The sequence below is a fragment of the Bufo bufo genome, chromosome 4, assembly GCF_905171765.1.
Source record: "Bufo bufo chromosome 4, aBufBuf1.1, whole genome shotgun sequence".
Taxonomy (NCBI): domain Eukaryota; kingdom Metazoa; phylum Chordata; class Amphibia; order Anura; family Bufonidae; genus Bufo; species Bufo bufo.
In genome coordinates this window covers 604,462,126-604,483,834 of record NC_053392.1, presented here as the reverse complement: position 1 = coordinate 604,483,834, position 21,709 = coordinate 604,462,126, and the positions used below count along the sequence as shown (strand labels likewise).

At 48.0% G+C, this 21,709-nt stretch overlaps 1 protein-coding gene across 1 annotated transcript; it reads left to right on the top strand.

The window, feature by feature from the left end:
* The first annotated feature begins 3,292 nt into the window (after positions 1 to 3,292).
* On the top strand, positions 3,293 to 19,631 carry FBXO28 (F-box protein 28). Its single transcript, XM_040430581.1, has 5 exons — positions 3,293 to 3,493; positions 8,741 to 8,850; positions 11,222 to 11,360; positions 16,033 to 16,228; positions 16,972 to 19,631. The coding sequence occupies exons 1-5, from the start codon at positions 3,314 to 3,316 to the stop codon at positions 17,361 to 17,363; spliced, it is 1,017 nt and encodes a 338-aa protein (XP_040286515.1). The 5' UTR covers positions 3,293 to 3,313; the 3' UTR covers positions 17,364 to 19,631.
* Positions 19,632 to 21,709: the final 2,078 nt, after the last annotated feature.

Here is a 21,709-nt window from a genome sequence, read left to right as displayed (position 1 = left end):
CATTAAAGGGGATGTCCCACAAAAAATATTCTATGGTGTTCAATCCAGCACCTGGATCTGAATACTTTTGTAATTGCAATTGTAAATTAAAAATTTATCATAGCCACCGAGTTATTCAATAAAATGTATCTGTATTTATAGTTCTCTTTCTTATTTCTTTGACCTGCTCACTCAGATGGTCGCACATGCTCAGTTTCATTCTTCATCTGCCTCCTGATAGGCAGAGCATGGTCACGCCCCCTGAGCTGTGATAGGCAGAGCATGGACTCGCCCCCTTTAGCTGCAGCAGAGAAGACACGCCCCTTGAGCGGTCAGCTTGATATAAATCTAGCAGAGCAATGAATGAGGAGATCTCTGGATCCATGTGAGGTCCAGGGCTGGTTCTGGCTTTGTTAGAAGGAGATTGCCATGTACTATAGGATGTCTGATTTTCATTTTTGACATTAGTCATGGGATAACCCCTTTAAGTATAATGGGGTCCGGCAGAGATCTTTAAGCATACCGACAGACAAGCGGAGAAGCGGCCAGACACAAACCGCTGCAGGCCGGAGTGTCACAGCCGAGGCTAGCAGAGAGGGATCCTGAGTGCAGAGCTCCCCTCCATAACAGAAATAGGCTTCAGAATGGAGAAGAACACTGTACATACTTTTTAAGGCTACATGCACACGCCCGTGTTTTGCAGTCCGCAAAAAAACGGATGACGTTCTGTATGGCATCTGTTTTTTTTGCGGATCCATTGTAATAATGCCTATCCTTGTCCGCAAACTAGAAAAAATAGGACATGCACTATTTTTTTAGCGGGGCAACGGAACGGACATACTGATGCGGACAGCACACTGTGTGCTGTCCACGTTTTTTGAGGACCCATTGAAATTAATGAGTCCACATCCTATCTGCAAAAAAAACAAAAACGGAACGGACACAGAAACAAACAACGTTCGTGTGCATAAGGCCTAACTCTTAGAAATAAGTCTGGTCTGGGGTCTGTATTTATTTTAGGGGGTCTAGTCTGGGGTCTGTTTTTATTTAGGGGGTCTGGTCTGAGGTCTGTATTTATTTAGGGGGTCTGGGCTCTGTATTTAATTAGGGGTCTGGGGACTGTATTTATATTGGGGGGTCTGGTCTGAGGCCTGTATTTATTTAGGGGGTCTGGGCTCTGTATTTAATTAGGGGTCTGGGGACTGTATTTATATTGGGGGGTCTGGTCTGAGGCCTGTATTTATTTAGGGGGTCTGGGCTCTGTATTTAATTAGGGGTATGGGGACTGTATTTATATAGGGGGTCTGGTCTGAGGCCTGTATTTATATTGAGGGGTCTGGTCTGAGGCCTGTATTTATTTAGGGGGTCTGGGCTCTGTATTTAATTAGGGGTCTGGGGACTGTATTTATATAGGGGGTCTGGTCTGAGGCCTGTATTTATATTGAGGGGTCTGGTCTGAGGCCTGTATTTATTTAGGGGGTCTGGGCTCTGTATTTAATTAGGGGTCTGGGGACTGTATTTATATTGGGGGGTCTGGTCTGAGGCCTGTATTTATTTAAGGGGTCTGGTCCAAGTCTATGTTTAGGATGTATGGATTGGGGTCTCTTGTTTAGGGGATCTGGTCTGAGTTTATATGTGTAGGGGGTTAGATCTGAGGTCTGTCTCTGTTTAAGGGGTCTGGTTTAGTAGGTCTGCATTTGGGGGGGGGGGGTCTGGTATGAGTCTCTTTTTAGAATGTATGGTTTGTAGTCTCTATTTAGGGGTCTGGTCTGGGGTCTGTATTTATTCAGAGGATCTGGTCTGAGTCTGTTTGGTTAAGGGGTCCGTATTTATTTGGGGGTCTGGTCTAAGTCTCTGTTTGTTTAAGGGGCCTGATCTGTGGGTCTGTATTTATTTGGGGGTCAGGTCTGAGTCCCTGTTTGTTTGGAGTGTATGGTCTGGAGTCTGTATTAAAAGGATCTGGTCTGAGTCTTTATATGTTTAGGGGTCTGGTCTGAGTCTGTTTGGTTAAGGGGTCTATACTGACTTAGAGAATCTGGTCCGAGTCTCTGTTTAGGGTGTATGGTTTGGGGTCTGTCCACCTCTGGGACCAGCACTTATCTCTAGATCGGGGCCCCCAGGGTGAACAAGGGCGCACCGCACTCACTCCCTATTCACTCCTATGGGAGCGCTAAACGCCGGCTCTGATATTTCCGGAACTCCCATAGAGGTGGCCGCGCTCGTGGGCCTGCCTTGTTCACTTTTAGAGGTGGGACCCGCACCTATCTGACAATGGTAGCCTATCCTAGCGATACGCCACCAATGTGTGAGGTGGGCACACCACCCCTTTAAGATGAGGGCCCGCGGTGACAAGAGTTGTGACGGCGCGACTCGACATTCGTGAGAAATCACGGCCTTGCCGTTTAACTCCAGCCTTGGCTTCTGTTCGCCTGCTGGACCCGACACATAAACACCTAGGGGGTCATTTACGATCAGATATATACGCCACTTTTTAGGGCGTTTATTTAGCGCAGATTCTGTTGCACTCCATGTCGTGGCAAATCTGCGACTTCTTCCCCGCTTACGCCAAGTCTTAAAAAAAGTGGGGGCGTGGCCTGTGCTGGGCTCGGGAGGCCCGCCTCCTTCATCATGGTCTACGCCTGCTTTAGGGCTCATGCACACAAAAGTATTTTATTTTCCGGTGTCTGTACCATTTTTTTAATTTTTTTTGTGGCCCATAGGAGTCCGCAAAAACCCCCGAAATGACTCTGTGTGCATTCTGTTTGTCTGCATGGCGGTTCCGCAAAAAAAGACAGAACGTGTCCTATTCTTGTCCGTTTTGCGGACGAGGACAGGCACTGTTACAATGGATCCACACAAAAAAAAAAAAACGGATGCAATACGGATGTCACACAGATGTCACCCGTATTTTTTGTAGCTGCAAAATACATACGGTCGTGTGCATGACCCCGTATGTTCAGTCTGGCGCCTCTACATAACTTCGGCGATTATTTTTTTCTTACGGATCCATATTTTGCGAACAGGAAAATACATATGGCCCTATAAATGTGCCCCATAATTGTGCTGTCGGTCGGTATAGAATATATACAGTAAAAGTCCATTAATCCGGCACCTCCTGGTTCAGACAGGCCGGTGAGGTAAGTACAGCAGCCTCCATGCATTAGCTATACATAGTCCTGTGAGATGTCTACATAGTGTGCACGGGGTTTATGTGCCGGTTCCGGTGCGTTCTTTGAAGCCAGCGGTACCGGTGCGGCAGCGCACAGCAATGGAGGCTCCGCCTGGCGGAAGTGACGTCACAACAGGACGTAACCGCTCCAAGAGGAAGAGAAAGATGTCGGCGGCGGCTGAGGAGGAGCGGGGGACGGAGGGCAGCCCGGGGGGCTCGGCGTCGTCCTCCCCCTCCGCCGGGCACCAGCTCCCCCAGAGTAACACCCTGCTCGGGCTGCCCATCGTCGCCATCGAGAACATCCTCAACTTCCTGACCTACGACGAGATCAGCCAACTCCGCCTGGTGAGGGACATGTCAACACCGGAAGGAGGGGGCGCCCTGTCACCGCGGGGGAGGCAAGATGGCGGCGCCTGCTGCTGCTGCAGAACCTCTTCATAAGGGGGAGGGGGGGTCAATGACCTCAAGTGCTGACATTATGTAATATGCATCGATGCCTGGATCTCTGCTTGCTGTCGGTGAATGCAAACCATTGTTAAGGTTTCTGTTCGTGGACAGCAAGCAGAGATTAAAAATAAATGTTGAAGCTATATAGGAAATGGGGGTCTCAGGGCTGGTACCTGGACCGATCAGGGGTCCTGTGCTGCTCCGTTCATATGGCGACTGCGGGCCCCTCCATCGTTGTGATTGGTCAGGGTCCCAGTGCTTGGACCCCCTCATCTATCCTGCATGCTGGGGGGGGGGGGGGGTCAGTGTTGTTGCTTCTGGTATATCCCCCTTTAAGAGGGTCTCCCAGTGCAGGACGTGATGTCATAGCATTTAAAGGGGTATTCCTGCGAATGTTAATAATGGGGTTAGAGGGGAGTAAAAGCCGTATCGATCTGTCGCTGTTCAGGTCCTCGCGTCTTTGGCTACTTTCACACTGGCGTCTTGGCTTTCCGTTTGGGAGATCCGTTCAGGGCTCTCACACGCGGTCCAAAACGGATCAGTTTTGCCCTAATGCATTCTGAATGGAAAAGGATCCGCTCAGAATGCATCAGTTTGCCTCCGTCCCGCTCTGGAGGCCGCCTGCTGCGTTTTGGTGTCCGCCTGACGTTGCGGAGGCAAACGGATCCGTCCTGACACACAATGTAAGTCAATGGGGACGGATCAGTTTTCACTGACACAATAGAAAACGGATCCGTCCTCCATTGACGTTTGGCAATGTTACAGATAATACAAGCGGATCCGCACCAAACGTGAGTGTGAAAGTAGCCTTCACTTATTGTTGTTGGGTGCGACCTGCCAAAAACGGCTTGGCCGAGGCGGGGGATTGCTGCGGCTAATGATTGGCGAAGTGGAGAGGAGCGGAGATCGGTAAGATGTGTACTGACTTCATTATTTTAACTCACTCTGACCCCACTGTTAACAATATCCTATCATGCATTTGGTTTTAGTTTACTGTACAAAGAGATCTGTACATGATTTACAAGGAAGGATGAGGATCAGTGTTTACATCGTTTATATGAAGACAGGGAGGCAGTACTATCTGTACCTACATCATTTACAGGGAGGCAGTACTATCTGTACCTACATCATTTACAGGGAGGCAGTACTATCTGTACCTACATCATTTACAGGGAGGCAGTACTATCTGTACCTATATCATTTACAAGGAGGAGACAGGGAGGCAGTACTATCTGTATCTACATCATTTATATGGAGAGACAGGGAGGCAGTACTATCTGTACCTACATCATTTACAGGGAGGCAGTACTATCTGTACCTACATCATTTACAGGGAGGCAGTACTATCTGTATCTACATCATTTACAGGGAGGCAGTACTATCTGTATCTACATCATTTACAGGGAGGCAGTACTATCTGTACCTACATCATTTACAGGGAGGCAGTACTATCTGTACCTACATCATTTACAGGGAGGCAGTACTATCTGTACCTACATCATTTACAGGGAGGCAGTACTATCTGTACCTACATCATTTACAGGGAGGCAGTACTATCTGTACCTACATCATTTACAGGGAGGCAGTACTATCTGTACCTACATCATTTACAGGGAGGCAGTACTATCTGTACCTATATCATTTACAAGGAGGAGACAGGGAGGCAGTACTATCTGTATCTACATCATTTATATGGAGAGACAGGGAGGCAGTACTATCTGTACCTACATCATTTACAGGGAGGCAGTACTATCTGTACCTACATCATTTACAGGGAGGCAGTACTATCTGTATCTACATCATTTACAGGGAGGCAGTACTATCTGTATCTACATCATTTACAGGGAGGCAGTACTATCTGTACCTACATCATTTACAGGGAGGCAGTACTATCTGTACCTACATCATTTACAGGGAGGCAGTACTATCTGTACCTACATCATTTACAGGGAGGCAGTACTATCTGTACCTACATCATTTACAGGGAGGCAGTACTATCTGTACCTACATCATTTACAGGGAGGCAGTACTATCTGTACCTACATCATTTACAGGGAGGCAGTACTATCTGTACCTACATCATTTACAGGGAGGCAGTGCTATCTGTACCTACATCATTTACAGGGAGGCAGTACTATCTGTACCTACATCATTTACAGGGAGGCAGTACTATCTGTACCTACATCATTTACAGGGAGGCAGTGCTATCTGTACCTACATCATTTACAGGGAGGCAGTGCTATCTGTACCTACATCATTTACAGGGATGCAGTACTATCTGTACCTACATCATTTACAGGGAGGCAGTACTATCTGTACCTACATCATTTACAGGGAGGCAGTGCTATCTGTACCTACATCATTTACAGGGAGGCAGTACTATCTGTACCTAGGGATCGACCGATTATCGGTTTTACCGATATAATCGGCCGATATTCAGGATTTTGACCGTTATCGGTATCGGCATCTATTTTGCTGATATTCTGATAACGTATTGGGAACACAGAACGCGCTGCTCTCAGCGCTCTCTGTGTGTTCCCTCAGCAGCACAGGGGAGAAGGAAGCAGTGTCTCCCTCCCCCCTGTGCTGCTACCGCTGCAGCCAATGAGAGGAGAGAGGACAAGAGAAGGGGAGGGGCTGTGGCCGCTGCGCCACCAATGAAGATACCTCTCTCAATCATTCATATACAGGAGGCGGGAGCTGGCTGCAGAATCAAGCCGGCTCCCGACCTCTGAGCGGTAGCTGCGATCTGCGGTAGTTAACCCCTCAGGTGCCACGGATCGCAGCTACCGCTCATAGAGGTCAGGAGCCGGCTATGTGATTCTGCAGCCAGCTCCTGCCTCCTGTATATGAATTAATGAGAGATTTTCTCTTCATTGGTGGCGCAGTGCGCCCCCCCACCCCCAGTATTAATCATTAATGGCGCAGTGCTCCCCCCACCCCCAGTATTAATCATTAATGGCGCAGTGCTCCCCCCACCCCCAGTATTAATCATTAATGGCGCAGTGCTCCCCCCACCCCCAGTATTAATCATTAATGGCGCAGTGCTCCCCCCACCCCCAGTATTAATCATTAATGGCGCAGTGCTCCCCCCACCCCCAGTATTAATCATTAATGGCGCAGTGCTCCCCCCACCCCCAGTATTAATCATTAATGGCTCAGTGCTCCCCCCACCCCCAGTATTAATCATTAATGGCGCAGTGCGCCCCCCCACCCCCAGTATTAATCATTAATGGCGCAGTGCGCCCCCCCCACCCCCAGTATTAATCATTAATGGCGCAGTGCTCCCCCCCCCACCCCCAGTATTAATCATTAATGGCGCAGTGCTCCCCCCCCACCCCCAGTATTAATCATTAATGGCGCAGTGCTCCCCCCACCCCCAGTATTAATCATTAATGGCGCAGTGCTCCCCCCACCCCCAGTATTAATCATTAATGTCGCAGTGCTCCCCTGCTCCTCAGATCGGAGCCCCAGCTGTGTAATCCTGGGGCTCCGATCGGTTACCATGGCAGCCAGGACGCTACTGAAGCCCTGGCTGCCATGTTCAGCTCCATGCTGCTGTGTGCACAAAGCACAGAGCAGCAGGGACAGTGTGAGATCCTATTCACCCTGATAGAGATCTATCAGGGTGAATAGGACAAGGGTTCTAGTCCCTAAGGGGGCTAAAAGTTAGTAAAAAAAACATTATTTACAGGGAGGCAGTACTATCTGTACCTACATCATTTACAGGGAGGCAGTGCTATCTGTACCTACATTTACAGGGAGGCAGTACTATCTGTACCTACATCATTTACAGGGAGGCAGTACTATCTGTACCTACATTATTTACAGGGAGGCAGTACTATCTGTACCTACATCATTTACAGGGAGGCAGTGCTATCTGTACCTACATCATTTACAGGGAGGCAGTGCTATCTGTACCTACATCATTTATAGGGAGGCAGTGCTATCTGTACCTACATCATTTATAGGGAGGCAGTGCTATCTGTACCTACATCATTTATAGGGAGGCAGTGCTATCTGTACCTACATCATTTACAGGGAGGCAGTGCTATCTGTACCTACATCATTTACAGGGAGGCAGTGCTATCTGTACCTACATCATTTACAGGGAGGCAGTACTATCTGTACCTACATCATTTACAGGGAGGCAGTGCTATCTGTACCTACATCATTTACAGGGAGGCAGTACTATCTGCATCTACATCATTTACAGGGAGGCAGTACTATCTGTACCTACATCTTGTAGACTCTAGTGTATCTTCCCGTGGCATTTGTACTCCTCGGGGTATATGCCAGCTATGTGGGGGCACTCGCTGTGTTCCTGTGTCTCTGAAGCCCTGCTGTGATGTTTTTTAGTAGGAGGCATTTGGTGTGGACTGTTGCCGTCGTGTGTCGTCTTTTAGCTGATGCCGCACGTGACGGGGGGTCTGTAGGTTCTGGCGCACAGGTCGTCTTATACTCTGCTTGCTGTTGCTCCCTTGCAGCTCATCCTGTTTGGCAGTGGTGCTCACAGCAGATTGTGTGCCAGTGTATGACGGGGTGGTGGTGACCAGGTAATGCCACCTTCATCTTCTCGCTAATCCTTGCCAGTAAATCACGGCTGCTTATTCCTCCTGCATCTCAGTATTTATGTGGTATGGTGTGGCAGCCCAGTCTCACTCACTGGGGGCTCTATAAGGACATATGGTAAGGGGTGCTCGGTGGGACAACCCCTTTAAGTTTTGGCTGGCCTGGCGATCATCTGATTGCTGTGATTCTTCTTCCAAAACCCAGATCGAGCGCCTGTTGCTGGACTTGTGTGTTGTTGTTTTTTCAACAGCGGCCACTACAGGGGAATTGTGGTATTACATGCAGCGGTCCAGAACGGTGGTATTGGAGCCCCTTTTTTGGTACAGGTGATAAGGACCTGTGGCACCCTGTCTAGATTTAGCAGCTTCGTCCTTGTCTACAGCTCTTAAAGGGGTATTCCTATCTAGACATTTATGGCATGCCATTTCTGGTCTATTGCAGGGGGGGGGGGGGGGGGGGGGTCTTGTGCTGCAGCCAGTTGCCTTACAGCTGGAGGGGGAAGGGCTGATGTCCTGGGACACATATGATGTGTACCTGAGGAGCCTTGATTTATTGTCCTGCTCTGTCTTACAGGTCTGCAAGCGTATGGATCTGGAGTGTCAGCGCATGCTGAACCAGGGCTTCCTGCGCGTGGAGCGCTATCACTGCTTGTGTCAGAAGCAGGTCAAGGCCCAGCTGCCAAGGTACGACTGGCTGTAATATCAGATGGCCGCCTCAGGCGGTTTTCCTTTCCTAGCTTGGTGCCAAGCACAGAACATTCATTCCTTCTATGTGCATTCATGATTCTTCTCTACTCCAAATATGTAAATCTGCATCCAGCAGGACGTGGGCTGCTACACCGCAGCAGGCGTTACTGTATTACACTGGGACTGACTGCGCTTTCCTGAAGAGGAAACTGTATGCACATATAGTGGAGCCATCGGTGGGAATCTACTGATGTACACATCTGATGGGCTGTTCAGACCTAATGTGTTATTACAAGATCAGGTAAACTCTACATTAGGGTCCATTCACACGTCCGTAGTGTATTGCGGATCTGCTGTACACCTGTCCTGCACCGCCATAGAACTGCCTATTCTTGTCCGCAATTGCAGACAAGAATAGGACATGTTCTATTATTTTTCCGGGGGCGCTGTGTGCTGTCCTCATCCATTCCTGCCCCATAGAGAATTAATGGGTCCGCACACATTCTGCAATTTGCGTAACGGATGCGGACCCATTCTACGGACGTGTGAATGGACCCTTACACAGGATGGGGGGGGGGGGCACGTCATAGCTGAAGATTATCTGTCATCAGACCTTCCATTATATTTACTTTTTATTACTGTATATATGTCATGACAGTACTTATCCTGTATTATGCTCCAGAGCTGCACTCACTATTCTGCTGGTGGAGTCACTGTGTACACACATTACATTACTTATCCTGTACTGATCCTGAGTTACATCCTGTATTATACTCTAGAGCTGCACTCACTATTCTGCTGGTGCAGTCACTGTGTACATACATTACTTATCCTGTACTGATCCTGAGTTACATCCTGTATTATATTCCAGAGCTGCACTCACTATTCTGCTGGTGCAGTCACTGTGTACATACATTACATTACTTATTCTGTACTGATCCTGAGTTACATCCTGTATTATACTCCAGAGCTGCACTCACTATTCTGCTGGTGGAGTCACTGTGTACATACATTACATTACTTATCCTGTACTGATCCTGAGTTACATCCTGTATTATACTCCAGAGCTGCACTCACTATTCTGCTGGTGGAGTCACTGTGTACATACATTACATTACTTATCCTGTACTGATCCTGAGTTACATCCTGTATTATACTCCAGAGCTGCACTCACTATTCTGCTGGTGGAGTCACTGTGTACATACATTACTTATCCTGTACTGATCCTGAGTTACATCCTGTATTATACTCCAGAGCTGCACTCACTATTCTGCTGGTGGAGTCACTGTGTACATACAATACATTACTTATCCTGTACTGATCCTGAGTTACATCCTGTATTATACTCCAGAGCTGCACTCACTATTCTGCTGGTGCAGTCACTGTGTACATACATTACTTATCCTGTACTGATCCTGAGTTACATCCTGTATTATACTCCAGAGCTGCACTCACTATTCTGCTGGTGCAGTCACTGTGTACATACATTACATTACTTATCCTGTACTGATCCTGAGTTACATCCTGTATTATACTCCAGAGCTGCACTCACTATTCTGCTGGTGCAGTCACTGTGTACATACATTACATTACTTATCCTGTACTGATCCTGAGTTACATCCTGTATTATACTCCAGAGCTGCACTCACTATTCTGCTGGTGCAGTCACTGTGTACATACATTACTTATCCTGTACTGATCCTGAGTTACATCCTGTATTATACTCCAGAGCTGCACTCACTGTTCTGCTGGTGTAGTCACTGTGTACATACATTACTTATCCTGTACTGATCCTGAGTTACATCCTGTATTATACTCCAGAGCTGCACTCACTATTCTGCTGGTGCAGTCACTGTGTACATACATTACATTACTTATCCTGTACTGATCCTGAGTTACATCCTGTATTATACTCCAGAGCTGCACTCACTATTCTGCTGGTGCAGTCACTGTGTACATACATTACTTATCCTGTACTGATCCTGAGTTACATCCTGTATTATACTCCAGAGCTGCACTCACTGTTCTGCTGGTGTAGTCACTGTGTACATACATTACTTATCCTGTACTGATCCTGAGTTACATCCTGTATTATACTCCAGAGCTGCACTCACTATTCTGCTGGTGCAGTCACTGTGTACATACATTACATTACTTATCCTGTACTGATCCTGAGTTACATCCTGTATTATACTCCAGAGCTGCACTCACTATTCTGCTGGTGCAGTCACTGTGTACATACATTACTTATCCTGTACTGATCCTGAGTTACATCCTGTATTATACTCCAGAGCTGCACTGCGAGTAGTTTCTTAAATGAGACCCCTGCCCTATGATCTATAAGAAACACTTCTTCTTTTGTTCTCAGGCGGGAATCGGAGAGGAGGAATCACTCGCTGGCTCGTCATGCAGATATCCTGGCTGCGGTGGAGACCCGCCTTTCACTACTTAACATGACGTTTATGAAATATGTTGACTCTAATCTTTGTTGTTTCATCCCAGGCAAGGTAAGAATAATACAGAATGATCCATGCTCGGCCTCGGTAGTGCAGGTTTTTATTTCAGTAGTGCAGGTGGTAGCAGAAGAAATATTCAGACCTCCCATTGAGCAAAAATAGTTTATATATATATATATATATATATATATATATATATATATATATATATATATATATATATATATACACAAGGGGGCGTAAAAGTGATTCCCCACTGCCCTATAAAAAGGCTTTCAGAGGCCACTTTTGGGCAGTGTACCTCTTGGTGTGAGATCGTTGACTGCTATACTTTCCTCTACGACATACTCGAAGATATTTCGCCCAGTTGCTCAGACTTTGAGAGGGGCACATCACTGGACTGAGGTGGTCCCTTCATTACACACCCCTGTCACTGCCCGGACCATTATCAGGTACTCGGCAGAAATAAATTTGGTGTCACGGCGCCCTTCACGTGTCCTGCCATTGACAGCCGGCCACTCTTGTGAACTAGTAACCTGGACTGCTATGGACTCGAGCGGTATTGTCTTTAGCAACTAGTATATTTTCTGTTTTGGATCCCATGACGGTAGGGTTGGAGGCCTTGTTTTTTAAATCAAAAATAATTTTTATTGATTTTTAAATAAAACTATCAATAAAATACACATTTGTACATAATGATCGGATTTACATGGACAGAAATCTGGTGCGATCACATTACAGAGTAGTACAGAGATTTTGTTAAAGGGTTGGAGGCCTTGTGGTGAGCGCTTCAATCCCACCTTTGCTGTGGTGCGACACACTGCCCCAACTGATGGTGTGTGATCTGCGGCCACCCCTAGTAGTGATATGAGGGACACTCGCAGCTCAGCGATATGTGCAGGACATCCTGCCGCCACATGTGTTCCTCTCATGGCAGGGCTTCCGATAGGATATTGCTCGTCCACACACAGCATGGGTTTCCCAGGAATATCTCCTGCAGATTACACCTCCTTGGCTGCCCGGTCACCGGATCTATCACCAATCCAGAATTTATGGGACCAGCTGGGACATCAGCTTCAGCAACTTATGAGTATGCAGGATTTACAGGCCTAGCTGTGACATCTGTGGGCAAATGTGCCGCAGGCTACCATACGGAATCTGTATGCCTCCATGCCCAGATGTATCTCATCCAGGCCGGAGGCCGCGCCTCCTCTTGCGTCCGGGCCGGAGGCCGCGCCTCCTCTTGCGTCCGGGCCGGAGGCCGCGCCGCCTCTTGCGTCCGGGCCGGAGGCCGCGCCGCCTCTTGCGTCCGGGCCGGAGGCCGCGCCGCCTCTTGCGTCCGGGCCGGAGGCCGCGCCGCCTCTTGCGTCCGGGCCGGAGGCCGCGCCTCCTCTTGCGTCCGGGCCGGAGGCCGCGCCTCCTCTTGCGTCCGGGCCGGAGGCCGCGCCTCCTCTTGCGTCCGGGCCGGAGGCCGCGCCTCCTCTTGCGTCCGGGCCGGAGGCCGCGCCTCCTCTTGCGTCCGGGCCGGAGGCCGCGCCTCCTCTTGCGTCCGGGCCGGAGGCCGCGCCTCTTCTTGCGTCCGGGCCGGAGGCCGCGCCTCCTCTTGCGTCCGGGCCGGAGGCCGCGCCTCCTCTTGCGTCCGGGCCGGAGGCCGCGTCAATCTTCTCCTTTCCTCTAATATTGTAATTGCATCCATCATTACAGTCACACAGAGAAAGCTTCATTCCAACAACTGCTTCTTGGTGCGGGGTTATTTTTGGTCAATAAGTGTATGTAGATATATGTATATTGATACAGCTGGTCTTGCCCAGAAAGACTGTATAATGGAACACTGGTGTATTTTTCATAATTTTTTTTTGACCATTAAAGGGGTATTCTCATCTTGCAAATTCGTCCTCACCTGCAGTCACTCTGCTGTTCACTTCCTGGTTTCCTGCAGCCAAGGCTGGGCGGGCTTAGGCAGCTAGAGTGAAGGCCGGCCACGCCTCCTTATGACATCACACTGAGAACTCAGTCCTTGTGCTAGTTCATGTGAAGACTGAGTCATCAGTCTGGCAGCCTGCAGTGTGTGTGAGGCCCCTCCCCCTGCTGGGGAATCAGAGAGCTGTGATAAGTGAGCTCAGTGTACAGGAACATGTGGCTGTTCTGCAGTTTTACACACAAAATCTCTGTCTGATCTCTTACAAACCTATTTTTATCAAAAAAAATAATTCCATATTATACATTAGCTCAAAAGATTGTCAGCTAGTAGAGTTCTAATCTGTGCTTTTGTCTCCGATAAAACACTACCATCCCCCACTCCCCAGCACTGATGAAGATTTGTTTCCATTATAGCTGTACTCCAGTTGTGTATAAACCTTACACTATGTATCTGTATTGATGCATATACAGCTCAGCTACATGTGGCTACTCCAGTCCCCTAACATCACTTTGGCTGAATGGCTTCCTATATAGCTCTGCTACATCTTTATTCTACTCTCCCACTAGCACTGTGTCTGAAAAGCTTCATAAACAGCTCTGCTACATCTGTCTGTTTATCTCTTCAACCAGCACTGTGGCTGAACAGTCTCATATACAGCTCTGCTACATCGGTTTCTCTCTTCCATCAGCATTGATGCTGACCCACCACATATACATCTCTGTTACATCTGTCTATTTCCTTCACCATTAGTACTGTGGCTGAACAGCGCTTATTCAGCTCTGCTACATCTGCCCCCTGTGTCCCTACCTTCCGTATAGTTGCCCCCTGTGTCCCTACCTTCCGTATAGTTGCCCCCCCGTGTCCCTACCTTCCCTATAGTTGCCCCCCCGTGTCCCTACCTTCCGTATAGTTGCCCCCCCGTGTCCCTACCTTCCGTATAGTTGCCCCCCCGTGTCCCTACCTTCCGTATAGTTGCCCCCCCGTGTCCCTACCTTCCGTATAGTTGCCCCCCCGTGTCCCTACCTTCCGTATAGTTGCCCCCCCGTGTCCCTACCTTCCGTATAGTTGCCCCCCCGTGTCCCTACGGTGGGGCGAGTAGAAATGACACTTGTCCATTAGGAAATAGTCTCTCCGGGTCCTCCGACGTCCGTCCGCACACTCCACTGCCTCGCCCGAACTGTTCGGACGGCCGCGCATGCGCGGCTCTATCTGAGACGCGATGGATATTCTGCGCATGCGCGGCCGCCTGAAAGAGATAAAGACGTGCGCGCTCACAAGTAAATGAACAGGCCGGCCGCAGGATCGTAGGCTATGAAGTGCGCAGGGGCGCCCCATAGATGCGGCAGGCGAGATGTGGCCGTATCCATGGGCAGCGCCAATAAACAACACTGATACAAAAAAGAAATTTTAAATAGAAAGGTTGGTTATTTTTAATGACATGTATAGGAAAAAGTTTTCAGTGGGGGCAAAAGATTCTAATTAGACTGATCAATAAGATGATAATACCCCTTTAATGACTGATTTTGTATCAAACATTGGTATTTACATCTGCACTTCTCTCCAGGAACCACTAGGTGTCAGTGTATGATCCTGTATACCAGCCTGTTATACAAGATATAAAGCGGAGATTCTCACTCAGATCTCTTCCTCAGGCATGTTATAACACCGTTTCTGAAGACTCACATATTTATACGCCAAAATACATGAGAATAGTGAGGTAGATGAGACCCCAGCCAAAATGTGAGACCTGTCCATACATGATGACCACTGACATGGTACAGATTCTCAATGCACATCAGGACTACAAGATCCTAGGTACCTTCTCCTGCACCACGCCAAGTGTGGTCTATTTGATTGTATGGACCAAAGGTCCTACTGGGGGTGTAAATGTCAGTGAAAGTGGTCAAAGGCTTAGAACAAGAATGAACTCTCATCGCCACACAGTAAAAGAAGAAAGTCACAATCTGCCTGTACCATGAACGTCTTGATTTTAAAAGGGAATTTCAAATCCAAGGTTTGACATCCGCGTTTTTTAAATCTGGCAGAGGAACAGCCTGCCGGAGTTCACAGTGTCCGGCATAACCAGATAGGGCCGTGCCGGAGCCGGATCCCCACTGACTACCGGGTTTTCCGGTACTTAGATATCAGATCAGTGGGGGTCGAAAACCTAGTACTTCCATTGATAGCAGTCATCACCAGAATCTATACATTGTCATTTCTGGTGTACCGCAACTCTGCTCCCATCCCCGTAATCGATGTGCCCCCATTGTCTGATAGGTGTGGGGTCTCACCTCTGGGACCCGCACTTACGCAGAGAACGGAGCGAGGAGAGTGGTGGCAAGTTTCCCAGGGTCCGGCCACCACCAAGCATTCTCCCCATACAAGTGAATAGAGATGGTGGTGGGCGCACTGCGCGGCCACTGCTCCCATTCATTTCTATGTGGCCGAACCAGATATTTTCGGCAGCCCCATAGAAATGAATGGAAGGCGACTGCGCAGTGCGCCCTCCACCACCTTCCCCACTCTGTTCTCCAAGCGATATGCCCCCATTGTCTTTGATGGGAATAGCCCTTTAAATACTGCAGAACCCCAGCACCGCCACTACACCATGGACATAACCTTCTGCTTCTGTCCACTGTGTAGTTTCTGTGCTGGCGGTTGCTGTAAACAGCGCATCAGCAGGGGTGTTGGGCAACCACCGATCTGATATTGATGACCCAGGCGCCTATTGATCGAGGGCCCCCTCTTTCTCTTGTACGCCGGTTGTGACGTGGATGTTGTAAACCTCTTGTTCCATTACAGGTGATAGATGAAATCTACAATGTCCTACGATACGTGAACTCTACCAGATCCCCTCAGCGAGCTCATGAGGTCCTGCAGGAATTGCGTGACATCTCCTCTATGGCAATGGAATATTTTGACGAGAAGATTGTCCCGATCCTGAAGAAAAAGCTCCCTGGCTCTGAAGTGTCAGGACGTCTTATGGGCTCTCCTCCAGGTACCGTGATTGTCCTGTAAATTCGTTCCAGGTCCCTTCCCTCCAAACGTACTATGGCCCGAGAAAAATACTTGTGACAATATTTTCCACGATGCCATTTCCTTTCCTTTCACGGCCATAAACCGCCAAACGAACTGCAGCACTCCCCCCCCCCCCACTGCCCCCCCCCCCACTGAAATTTTGGAGTCTGTACCAAAATTCTAATTAAATCTATTAAAGGGGTTTTCCTGGAATAGAATATTGATGGCATATCCTCAGTATAGGTCATCAGTATCAGATCGGTGGGGGTCTGACTCCCGACAACCGCAACCGTGAGCGCTGCAGCCTTTTCTTAGGCTGGTGATGTTATATTTCATTGGTCACATGACCTACTTGCAGCTCAGTCCTATTCAAGTGAATGGGCCAGGGCTGCAGTACTAAGCACAGCCACTATGCACTCTAGGGCGCTGTGTTTGGTGCTGTGAGGAGGTTGCGGCAATCACCAGAGCTGATTGGCGGAGGTCAGATATTTCTTTTATTTTTTTTTATTTTTTTATTTTATAATAGATATGTTTGTCCTGCTCCCCTCTACCTAATGCTGTAAGTAGTTTAGCATGGTCAAAACTGCTGACAGATTCCATGTAAAGTCCAGGACCTTTTTATGGCTTTCTACCTGTGATTGGAATACAACTCCCAGCATGCCCTGACAGGCTTGTGATTGGCATACTACTGATTTTGACTTATTGGTTTATTGCTCTGTATAGTTCCAGGCCCTTCCACCACCTTAAGTACAATGCAGCTCTTCTCCAAGCAAAACCCATCAAGGCAGGAGGTGACAAAACTAGTACAGCAAGTGAAGGCCAATGGCGCCGGCCTGACCGTCCTGAGGCGGGAGTTGTCCGAGCTCCGCACCAAGGTACAAGAGCAGCAGAAACAGCTTCAAGACCAGGACCAGAAATTACTAGAACAGACCCAAATCATAGGCGAGCAGAACGTGCGCCTCGCCGAGCTAGAGCACAAACTGCGTGATGTGATGGAAAGCGCGGTAGGCCCCTCCGGAGCGGGCCCCAGGGATGATTCCCCCCGGAAACGGAAGAAAGTAGCTGGGGGCGTGGACTGTCCTAGGAAATCAAAGCGCCTCCGAACCCGGAAGTAACTGCTTACAAACTGTTTTAGCTAGAGGCATGGTCATTGGACTGGGCAGCGGTGGGCACGCGAGGCGCAGCTGGAGCGCAGCTTTCTTGTAGGCTCCACTTTTACCCTTCCAAGCAGTTCATTGCCACAGTTAAAGTTCAGCACCTTGCGGGTTACTCCTTAGCTCCATACATACTTCATTTTTTGTTTTTGCAGCCATTAGGAGGTAGGTTACAGTGGAAGCATAGTGCTGTTGATGGATCCAGCGTATCCATAGACTGCAGTATGAAGCTATTTCACAGCACAACAATTCACTACATTAGTTTGGTGCGTGGCAGATGGTCTATTGAGCAATCTATTTATTTTGTGGACGAGGGTCCTCCCTCCTGTATTCTACCGCCTGATACTGACCAGACATCTTTAAAGGGGATGTCAACTTTTTGCCAATGCACATTATTACGCCAACGCAACTCTAAAATTAAAGCGACACAGCGTACCTTCACTAAGCTTTTGATCTGTTCTACATCTCAGAATTTTAGATTGGTGGCGGCCTGAGCACAGAGACTCCCACTGACCACTAGAACGAGAGGGAAAAAAAGCGTACTCTTAGCACGCTCTCTCTCCCCGCTGCGAGACGGTCTCAATAGAAAGTCTATGGGCCCGTCTCGTGCAGTAAGTGCATGCTTCTTCCCCCTTTTTCTAGAGATCGGTGGGAGTCTCAGCGCTCAGAACCCCCACCAATCGAAACTTTCGATATGCCCCTATTACATATCCAAAGTTTAATGACAGTACTGTGCCACTTAAAAATAAAACAAAAAGAAAGCAACTTTGCAAATACGATCGGATTGTATACAGCTCTGATGCAGAGTTCTGCGTCTCCATGGTTACAGACTATACAGAAGCCCTGTGTAGTCTGATCCTGCAGTCGTACTCCATTCCCTCTATGTCCTCTTCAGGAAAGTAGAAGGGGAAGCGGCTAGAAAAGAGAGCCACAGACTACAAAGGGGTTTTCTGAGATTTTTTTTTTTATTGATGACCTATCCTCAGGATCAGACGGTCGGGGGTCTTACAGCCGGCAGCCCCGCCGATCAGCTGGTTGAAGAGAAGGCCACGCTCCGTGCCAGCGCAGCCTTCCCTTTATTGTTTACCTGCTTCCCATCGACATTTCAGCGGTGAGCAGTGTAATGACAAGAAGCCGTCACCCCACTCACTTCTATGGGACAGCTCGTTCCTATAGGAACAATATAAAAATTTGGAAAACCACCTTTACGTATTCTGTAACCATGGCGACACAGGGCTGCATGCATAAAACAAGAGGAGATTTTTAATTTTGCAAATACGGAAGATGCATTGGAGCAGCAGTACGTTTTTTGCAGACCCTGTACGGGCTTTATATGTTATTGGTGGGGGTCCATGAACTGAGACCCCCCCCCCCCCCCCCACTGATCTCTAGAACAGTGATGCCATGTCCCTTCTAGGACTAGTAATTTTTAGGAGGGTTTCTGTTAACGGATCACCCCGATCACATACTTATTACAGGGCTTTTCCGCTTTTTACTCAAATTTCAGTAATACCATGCAGAAATACTTTTATTAGTCTTGAGTAATGCACGTACCTAAGTCTGGCTTCCATAACTCTCTGTGATGGCGGCGGTGTCCTCTACTGTTCAGGTGCTGAATGTGTTTAGATACAAGCAGTGAAATCTGCGCTGGATGCGTTCGCCACCTGTACACTAGAGGGCGCAGCCGGCATCCTGGGAAGCTATGGACGCCATGGTTTGTGGACATGGTGTGGGTGTACCTCTGCAGGCTAAGGTAAGCGTATAGCATTTCTGAAATATGAGCTGAAAGCGCACGACCCCTTTAGGATACAGCCGCACGCGGCGTGCAGAAAATACTTTCCCTGACGGCTGGAAAGCAGATCACCAAGGAGCCGACGGTAGAAAACGTATAATTTTCCTCTGTCCCTAGCACCTTACACCGCTCTTAACCCCCCCCCACCCCAAATAAGTGTTATTTATGTTCTGTTGGTTTAGGTAACCTAACTCCTCAGTGCCTATCTTTCTGTCGACAGACGTGTGACATCCAGACGTTAGTTTGAAAGTTTAAAAAAAAAAAACCCCACAAAAAACAAAATGGCGAAATGGTATTTGTGACACTGTCCCTTTTAATTTGAGTTCAGTGCTGGATACTGGTTAACGATCCACTAAAGCCAGTCTGTAAAACATCACTTAGACTTGAATTGTGTATACACCGTATATATATCCGTATAAATATATATTATACCTTTTTCCTTGTGATCTAAATCATTATTGACTTTCTCAGGGATTTTAATTTTTTTTGTAGGTGGGGGTGATGGTGAAAGTTTATATTTTTTTTATTTTATTTCAAGAGGGTATGAACACTTTTTCCCCAGTCTCCTACCGTTATCCGTGTGCAGATCTATGTGTTTCAGAACATTGCCCGTAGTCGGATCCGGCCGTCGAGTGACGCTCTGTTCCAAATGGCTCAGTCTGTGGTGAAACAGACAGGATTTGGAGACACGTAGACCAGCATGGGAGCTGATACGCCAAACGGTAGAAGTTTTTTCATTAAAGGGGTTATCCAATACTATAATAATGTCTCCCATACACCGGGCCCCTCACAGTGAATATACTTACCCTGAGCCGCTCCTGGTTCCTGCACCGCCGATGCTTATTCTCCCCTTGCGCGGATGAAAACATCTGGTGTTGTGGGGAGCAGCCAATGGCAGGCAGGGACGAGCGGGGTAAGTATATTCACTGTGAAGGGCCCGGCATATGGGGGACATTTTTATAGTATTGGATAACCCCTTTTAAGACTGCCGACTGTTTTGCTTGAAGGCTAAGTTCACCATCGGGGGTATTTTTTATGATTTTTGTATTCTACTAATTTTGGGCAAAAAAAACATTTTTTTTCCAATCCGTCTTTTTAAAAAATAAAATGCTCAGACGTTTTCGAGATACAGGGTTAAAAATCTGCCTATTTGCAGGCTTTCGGTTTCTGTATTTTTTATTTTTTTTAATCCCTTCATCTGATGGCTCATGTGTAGCTCTTATCTTTGATCCTCTGACCTCATAAACACTTATTTAAGCCATCTACTTATCAATTTGATAAGAATTGAGCTATATTGAGTGTTTGAGGTCGGGAGATAAGAGCTACACATGAGCCATCAGATGAAGGGATAAAAAAAACAGAAACAGACAACCTGCAAACTGACTGTATCTGTATCTCAAAAACAGCCAAACATTTTTAATAAAGACCAATGGGAAAAAATGATTTTCCCTGGCGCCTTCCCAACGGCACTGACAGGAGGGTATCTCCGCCTCTGGACAGGAAACAACACTTGGAGCTTCAGATTAAAAAGGCCTCCTCTCCTTACCTAAGCCAGTGTTGTTTCCTGTCCACGGACAGCGCGGATGTTCCTGCCAGTACTATGAGGATTTCGCACGGCCTTGTTGTTTCCCCTGCATTGGGAGGGCCGCTGCAGAGGTTGGAGGCTCCTGGGATGCTGTGGCTCCCTTCTCTGATCTTTGGCATAAGCCCTTTTGTGGAAGGCAGCCCTGGGCTTCTTACCCCTTCTTAGGGGTTGTGGATCCGACGCGACGGACGTCAATGCAGGAGGAGGCCTTATCTAGGGAGCGGAGATGACGTGGGTGCGTTGTGACGTCAAGTGCACGCACGCGGACGTCCCTGCATTCGGGGCGCGCTGGTGGCGGGGATTTTAATATTCATGGCCACTGCCTTGGTGGTGTGTTTACCTGCTCCTGTGGATCCTGGTTCCAGCGCCCTCAGCCCGGTAAGCCTCTTCTTCTGTAAGCTTGTGCAGGTATTCTATTGGATGTGGGGCTCTCCTCTTTTTACAAAATGCAGTTATAGGTGTCTGGAAAAAATAAAGTAAGACAGCACTACCTTCTGAGTTGTCTGTTAGTCCATTTGGTGGTGGTGCCTGTGGTGTCGGATCCTAGCCTCTAGGGATCCCAGGATGCAGAAATAAATGGAAAACCGCGGCGCTCCAACTTCTCAAATGAAGTCCGTGTTTATTTTTCACCCAGTGTGCAACGTTTCGACTCCACTGAGTCTTTATCAAGCGTGTAGGTGTTATAGGTGTCCGGTGGTGGAGGTTAATATATATATATAAAATTACTAGCCCTTTTTTTTTAAATCTGATTGTTTTAGGGCAGAGAAACCTCCACCACCAGGAGGAGACTCGGGACGCAAAAAGAGGTCTATATGCAGGAAGTCCTTTGTCTCAAAATCCAAGAAGTCACTATGTGTAAAATGCACAGAAAAAGTAGTATCAGAAGAGTCTCCCTCTTTTCTGGACTCCATGAGGAATATGATTAGAGAG